Here is an 8,492-nt window from a genome sequence, read left to right on the forward strand (position 1 = left end):
CGTGAAACCCAAAATGTCGGAGCTAATATTCTGTGGAGATGGAAAGATGAAGGAAATAAAATATGAGAAAAACATTCAAGCTAGTTACATCGCTTTGAGGAGGATTCAAGAAGAGGAGAAATCGGGAAGGAATAGGATGACTTTTGTAAATAAATTAAAATTTTTTTATTCTAAATAAGTAAATTACGAAACTGCCACGTGTTTCTAATCGGTGGTGCAAATTGCAAAAGATGATGATGATGATACGGCCATACGGGGGTTCATGCGCGAACAAAAATCCATCGGCGTATAATTCGGATCTAGAATTGTGAATTGTGAATTGTGATACGGGTATGTATTTATGGTATTAAATGCCTAATCGGAAACGAAATCTACAAATTCCTAATAAATTTATCAGTTTCCGTTTCAAATTAGGTATCTATATCGTTAAAAATTGCGGGCAAGGGGGGAATTGTATTGTGTTGTGTCGTGTTGAGGAGGAGGTTCTGATTTCTGAGTTCAGTTCAATTCAATGGCTTCCTTCGTCAACGACAATTGCAGCAGCAACCCCATACGCAGCAGCAGCAGCCATGATGCGGCGGCGCTACTTGGCCGCCTTCCAGAGGATCTCCGATTCTTGATGGTAAACAAATTAGACTGCGTAAGTTTTCATCGCTTCAGTGCAGCGTGCAGGTTCTGGCATTCGGTTGCCGCTGCTGCCAAGAAAATACAAATACAAATACAAATACAAATACGGCATGAGAATCAATTCTTCCGTAAACTACATCAATTCCCATGGCTGGTGCTTTCCTTCGATGATGATCATCATCATCGAGGGTTTTGCAGGAGGGACTCTGGAGAAGTTGTTAGGTTAGGAATGCCTGCAATGCCTGATACTATATGTTGTGGGTCTAACATGGGATGGTTGATAATGTTCTGTTGGGCTACAGGATACATGTTTCTTTTCAATCCATTTACTGGGGTTCGTATTGAACTTCCACATAAATCTACTTTACCTCGTCCCAGAAGGAGATTAAGAAGGCTATTTCCTGACTACACCAAGGAGACTTACATTAAAAAGGCTATGTTGTTGTCACTTCCTACTGCAGCAGCTGTTGCTGCTAACCCTGCTTCTAATTCTAATTCGGATGATGTTGATGGAAACAACAACAACAATATTGTGGATGATTGTTTGGTCTTAGTTTTTTATTGGAGAAATCTCCTTGCATTTTGTAGACCAGGGGATAAGGCGTGGACTGCATTGACAAAAAAAGAAGACCATGTGATGGATGATTATCAAATATATGAAGATTTTATTGTTTATCATGGAAAACTGTATGGCATTAAGTACAACTGTGATCTTGTACTATTGGAATTAGTCCCTGATCAGCCAAAAGAAACAAGTTGTCACATTGCTGCTCCTGATCAACAAGTGGATATCAGCCAGAACCGGATGTTTTTCGTGGAGAAGTATCTCTATTTGGTGGAATGTCATGGGGAGCTGCTAATGGTTATAAGACGTGTTGAGAAGCGTAGTGGTTGTTTTCAAAATACTCTTATGTTGGAGATATTCAAGTTAGATACACAACATCTGCGTTGGTTGGGTTAAGGTAAAGGACTTGGGTGATCAAATGTTATTTGTTGGCACAAATACTAGTTTCTCCCTCTCATCACTTCACTGCCCTGGATTTGAAGGAAACTGCGTAATTTTCGTTGATGCACACTTAAATTCCGATCTTTTCACAGAAGGAGGCTTAAATTACGATCAAGAAATAGGCATGTTCCGCTTAGAAGACAACTTTCTTCACACAGTTCATTCAAACATATCTCTGCCCATTTGGTTCGCTCCAATTTCTTGGTAGTAGGCAATCAATTTGTGTTGAAGAGGGCTATGTCCTTAATCGTTTTCTACTTTTTATGCTTACATATTTATGTAAAACAGCTTCCTTTTATTCTTATCCTACTAATACATACGTTGTCAATTGGCTTACAAATTTTCAGAATGTTCATCTTGGAGAGGCTCAGGCTCTCTCTTCCTTGTTCTTGCTTTCTCCTTTTTTTTAATGCTTATATTGCTTTCTCTTTTTTTTAATGCTTATATTGATTGATACAAGTGACTTTCCATCCTAAAAATAAAAAAAAAAAGTGAAATGGTTCCCCTTTAATTTTTATCCTATTAATGCGTGTGGTTGATTGCCTTTCAAGTTTTTACAATATCCATTTGGAAGATGGCTCTCTCTTCAAATGTTTGCTAAGTTAGTAGATTAATCTAGATTGCCAGACCAAGGAACAAAGTTTCACCGGGTTCGCTACCCGGAGAATCGGGCAAAATCTTGGCGATATTTCGCCACGTGTGATAAATATGTGGCAAATATGAATTATTTCCTTTAAATATTTCCACTTAAATTCTCATGTCTAACCACAAATAATATTTACCTTTTGAGGCCTAAATCATTCGAACATAATTGGAATGATTATCCTTTCACTCTGAAGATTCTATTACAAAATCCCTTCATAATTTAAATTATTTCCATAAATTATTTCATGTATATACTCTTCCCTAACTAAATTTGGCATGTTAACTTTTGAGGACTAAATCACTACGGGCACGACCGAGAGAAACCCCGACACAAAGGGAGATTAGGGGAAAGACCAAAACGAGACACACACAAAACGGAAGAGATAGGGAGAGGGAACGAGATCACCAACACAAGCGAAAATAACCAATAAAAACTTAGGAAATAGCCAAAATCACAACCAAACAAAAAAAAAAAAACACCCCCCCCGGGAGGAGTTTGAATCTCTAAATTTTTGAATCCCGGACCAGGCCCTAAATCATTCGGACATAATTGGAATGATTACCCTTTCACTCTTTAAAATTCTATTACGAAATCCCTCATAATTTAAATTGTTTCAATAATTATTTCACGTATATACTCTTTCCAAACCACATTTGGCATGTTGGTTTTTGAGGACTAAATCACTAGAATATAATTGGTAAGATTGCTCATTAATTTTGAAGATTTTATATAAAATGTCTTCTTAATTTAAATTATTTCCATAAATTATTCTATGGAGCTTATCCTCCTAATTACATTTATCACATTACCTTTTGAGTCTTAAATCATTGGAATATAATTGGTAAGATTGTCCATTAATTTTAAAGATTTTGCTCTAGAATCGCGAGAGAAATAGCTTAAAAAGTGCAAGAAATAACGTAAAAATTCAAACAAATAATAATAAAATATTAATTTTTTGATATCTCGTTTCGAGAGGGGTTTCGTTTCACCTCCTCCCGATATCACCGAAATTCAGCGATATTTCGCCGAATTTCGACGATATGTTATTGCCTTTGCCAGACTCGATACAAATGGGAAAACCTCTTTTATCCATGAGCATTGGTCTCTTAATAAATTTTAATAAAAATGCTGTTTAAGAACTAATGTGATTAGGTTCTTTGATTAAACTGAATCTTTCCTCTAGCTAAACGCTGCCGCTTGACCAAGTCTTAACTAAACTGAATCAAGTTTTCTTTGTTGAGCCTTGTACCCATGAATTTCATTTTCGTCATCAAGTTTATGTCTTAAGAAATATATTTTCTTGGCCGCTCATTAGACCATGAGAAGTCTAGCTACGGAGTTTTAAGGAGTATGAAAATAAAGTTTCACATGAACAGGAGTTACAGTTAAAATAAGTTGTGGTTGAAAGAAGCTGACTTTAAAATAGTAACAAAATGATATTTGAATTCAGTAGACATGAACAGGAATCACAGTTAATAATTGTTATGCTTCTTTCCCCTTCCTACCTCACGGTTATTACCTTCTTAAACTATTCGGTTCAATGTTGTTGCTTCATATACACTAAAGACCATGCAGAACAATATAATGTGAATTTAAATTCGGTATAAACAAATCTAAAGATTCCGGCATTACTAGATGTAGGAAAATCATTTTTATAATGGAACCAACATAAGGAGAATCTGTTGGGTTTGGGTTTTCTTCCATGTGAAGGATGGTCATATAACTTTTGGAAGGGCAATATATGTTTTTTTAAGAAGTCAAAAGAGGGACTAATTTCATGTTTGTTGAAGAAGAAATAGATAAAAGAAACAATCCCAAAAATAGAGTGGAATCAATCTTTCAGGTTGGTTGTCAGAGTGTTTATGTGAGTTGAACAATGAAGACAAAAACAAGTAGAATTGTCTTCTCTCTTTTTTTCCTCCAAAAGAGAAACCATTCACTTTAAATGGTTCTAATTCTAATTATCATATTTGGAAAGGAAAGATGGAATGTCTTCTTTATGTAAAAGACTTTTATTTGCCTTTGTTTGTTAATTGGAAGCCAAAAAATAAAATTGATGAAGAATGAACTATCTTTTGTAGACAAGTATGTGACTACATAAGATAATGGATGGATGATAATATTTTGAACACATTAGTGGAGAGACACATACACACACTTTGTGGTCCAAGCTTGAGCAATTGTATGCTCGAAAGATTGGGAATGATGAAATTATTTTTCAATCAGATGGGAAAAGTCATACAAAAACACTTGAATCTCAAGGAACTATTATCAATTGGTTGTAGTGACCAATTGTGAGAGATTCAGGTTTATGATTCTTAGATTCAGCAAAATAACAAATAAATAAAATAATAATATAAATCTATAAGAAAACAAAAAAATGAAAATAACAATATCAAATGGAAATCCTATGTGAGAAGATTTTTTCCAAACTAATATTTTAAAGTGAAGAGATAAATAGAAAAATCACGGAGATGATAGGAGAAGAGAAAAGGAGGAAATGAGAGAATAAATAGGGATTGAAAAGTTAGTTTCTAATTAGAGAAATGACATTTTAAAGTTAATTTATTACAGTTTATTTTTATAAAAAAGAAAAAAAATATAGAAAATATGAGAGAAAAAAGGGGAAAAATAGGATTAGGAGTTTTTTTTAACTGGGTACAAATCCCATATTTTACCTTTAGAATTATTCAAAATTTGGGGGGGCCAAATAGTGACATTCACATGTGGAAAAAGAAAAAAGATCAAATTCAAAATAAAAGGGATTATTAAAAATATTTAAAATCCGGAGGGGGGGGCGCCGCCCAGAAAGAGCCAAAGATAAGGGGGAATACTGTGGAGGACACATACACACACTTTGTGGTCCAAGCTTGAGCAATTGTATGCTCGAAAGATAGGAAATGAGAAATTATTTTCAATCAAGATGGAACTACAGTAATAAATCACTTGAATTCTTTTCAAGGAATTATTAATCAATTGGTTGCTATGTGAATCAAATTTGATGAAGAGATTCAAGGTTTATGATTTCTTAATTCTTTGCTAGACTCTTGAGAGACTTTTAGAATCTCATCATCTAACTCAGCTCCAAATGGTATAATCTCAGTGGATTTGGTCAAAAATAATATTTTAAATGAAGAGATAAGAAGAAAATCACAAGTCAGATGCTTTGGTTGTTGATAAAATGAGGGACGAATACGGCTCTTTTTTATATCAAGTATCATTCTCAATTATGAGAAATTTTTATTATTTTAAATTGTTTGACATTTATTATCAGTTTTATTTTTATTTAAAATAATAAAAAACCTCCAAAATTCATAGACTTTTTGTCTATTATGAATTATGGGAAAATTTCATTGTCCTCATTTAAGCTCAAGTTTACTTAAAATTTAATAATTAAAATGAGGGTAAAATAGTGTTTTGTAGAATTTTAGAAAAGTGGCTTAAGAGTGGACTAATATTTGGTATATAAGAAAACAAGATCACAATTCCATCCTAGTTTATAAGCCTACGTCCAGTCATGCCTGATTCTTCTATGGGGTGACACTAGAAAAAAGCTAGCAATTCCAAAAGTTAACGAAAGCATTTACGAAAATTGTTGGTGCAAATTCTGCCCTAGATTCAAACTGGTTGTATCTTTGCTGCCTGCAAACAGTTTGAAGAAGATCATTAGAAACGGAGCCGATCAGCTAGATCGGCATTCCGTCTTCAACAATCAAGTCAATAGTGGGCAAGAAGTAGGGTTTTTGAGCTCTCTAAGAGATTCTAAAGAGCTTTAATGGAAAATAAGCAAGAAGAGTGTGAACTTTTGTGAATATTTGAATGACTTACCTCTTATGAGCATCTTGGCCCTATTTATAGGCTTTTTACGTTGTCCTTTATCATTGTTGACCGTCGGATGGAAAGTATAAATCGGATGGCTATGATTAAACCTTTGTTTAACCTTCGAGCGGACCCATAAATTGATTCATATCATTAGTTGAATCATGTCAAACCGGTATCAACCGAAGTCAGGGTAATTTATTCACAACACGAGCCCCCAAGCCTACTGATCAAGTTGAAATCAAATTAAGACTCTGGTCAAGAGGTTTTGAGCTTTTCCTTTGATCAATGTAACCGCTTTTTCCTGGTCATCTTGAGTTTATTCTTCATATGGCTGTGAGAAATCAATTTGAAACTCTGGTCAGGAGGTTTAGATCCTTTCCCTAACCCTTTAAACTATTTTTATTTGATCATCTTTAATTCATCTCTTCACATGGTCTAGGCTGTGAGAATTCTTCAATACTTGAACTCATCTCCAGTTATGAGGGATTATTTGCATGCTGAGTTCATCCTTTAGTTGAGAGAGTTCATCAGAAATTCTGAGATCAATCTATAGCTTCGTAGAGCTCATCAGAATTCTAAGCTCATCTGTTCAACCTGTGGAGCTCATCAAAAACTTCCAAGCTCATCCTCGATCAAACGAGTTGATCAGGAATTCTGAGATCAATCTAAAGCTTTGTAGAGCTCATCATTTGATCTTGGGAGTTCATCGGGAATCATCCAATTCTAGTCAGCTGGAGAGATCAATCAATAGATACTAGATTCAATCAGAGCCATCTGTCTTTGAAATTAGGTTTAAGCTCATCTTTGAATTTTTTTTTTTTACCAACTATGTGGCTGAATTTGGGCCCTTTGACACTTGACATGTGTAGAAAAATGTTTTTTCATCCAATCTTGATCTTCTTTTGCACTTGGAAAATGTTCATCCCCCAGATCATTTTAAACATGTGAAAAGGAAAAGAATCGTAGGGGTGAAAAGAATACAGAGGGGGCAGTAATTTCTGACCTACTACACATCTGACCACATGCTACACCTCTGACCACTTGTTGTATTTCTAATCACCTGCTATTTCTTTTTGTATCTCTAATCTGTTGTTGTATCTTTTTTCCCTTAGGATACAACTTTTGATCCAACTTCATCTTCCATGCTACATTGAACTTGAAGAAATTGTATAATTGCGTAACCTTTTCTTTGCTAAGCAGCTGATTAGGAATTTTATGCAAAAGTTGTTGATGAAGCCTTTTGAGAAAATGGCTAACGAAAGCCTTGATTGTTGATCAGAAGCCTTTTAAGAAATTGGCGGATGAGAACCTTGATGGCTAATAAGAAGTTCTGTGAGAAAACAGTTGATAAGAGCCTTAGTGTCTGATTAGAAACTTTAATGTGACCTAACTTGTTAGATATCCTTGATCAGTTTCGGAAAACATGATCAGGTCTCAAAAGGTTTGGCTTACTGAAAGCTTGACTTATGGAAAGTCTGGATCATCGAAGGAGATCTTTCAGATTTTTTTCACTAAATAGTAAATATGCATTGCTGGAAAGATATCATCAATAGAAAGCCTTTTTTTTTTTTTTTTAGAAGGAAAGTATTATAAAGCAATTGAAACAAATACCTCTAACTGATAATTTGAGAAATATTTCTAATTATTTCATGGTTGATTTTCTCCACTATCTTATTTTTTTTATTTTAAAATTTTTCTTTCACAAAATATATATTATTTCCTCTTCAAACTTCATTACACTTTGGTTCAATTCGGACAGAATATAACAATTCAAATGATATTGATTAATTATAATTGGATGTACTATATCTGCAATGACTTCGGATATCGTAGAAGTAAAAAGAAAATTTATGATTAACTATCATACCGATGCTTATTTAATAGCTTTCATTCATTTGTTTTTATTGTTTATACTTTTTCAAATTTCATAATTTATGACTTGGAAAAATGCGAATGAATGTCATGATATCACCCCCTTCATGCGAAGTGCATTGAACATATTGTCTGAGATATATTGCACTTATTTTTTTTCTTTTTTTAGTGTCTTTTGTTTCAAGGACTCGCAATTATGTAGCGGATGTCATATTATAGCTTGGAAGGTCTAGTTTGTTGAGATGCCTACTATTTGGCTACTCTCCACTTCTTGACTAGGTGATTCCTCTATTGCTTTGATAAATCCTCAAAAAATAATGTTTTTTTTTGTAGAAACAATAAATGATGTTATTACCAAAAAAAATGACATGATATCATAAATTCATGTACTTATTGAATTATTTTCCCTAATTTATAAATTCTTTGTTGAAAAAAAAATTTATAATAATTCTCACATCTTGTAACGACTTGAATTTAGTCCATGCAGTATACATCATAAAAAAGAGTAAATTATGTCTA

At 33.9% G+C, this 8,492-nt stretch overlaps 1 protein-coding gene across 1 annotated transcript; it reads left to right on the top strand.

Moving 5' to 3' along the window:
- Positions 1 to 511: 511 nt before the first annotated feature.
- Positions 512 to 1,588, top strand: LOC149016339 (uncharacterized). The gene has a single exon (XM_089156735.1). It carries the CDS (start codon positions 512 to 514, stop codon positions 1,586 to 1,588), a length of 1,077 nt encoding a protein of 358 aa, XP_089012861.1.
- The last annotated feature ends 6,904 nt before the right edge of the window (positions 1,589 to 8,492 follow it).

Source organism: Hakea prostrata, chromosome 5, assembly GCF_041222555.1.
Source record: "Hakea prostrata isolate BN-2017 chromosome 5, UWA_Hpros_2, whole genome shotgun sequence".
Taxonomy (NCBI): Eukaryota; Viridiplantae; Streptophyta; class Magnoliopsida; order Proteales; family Proteaceae; genus Hakea; species Hakea prostrata.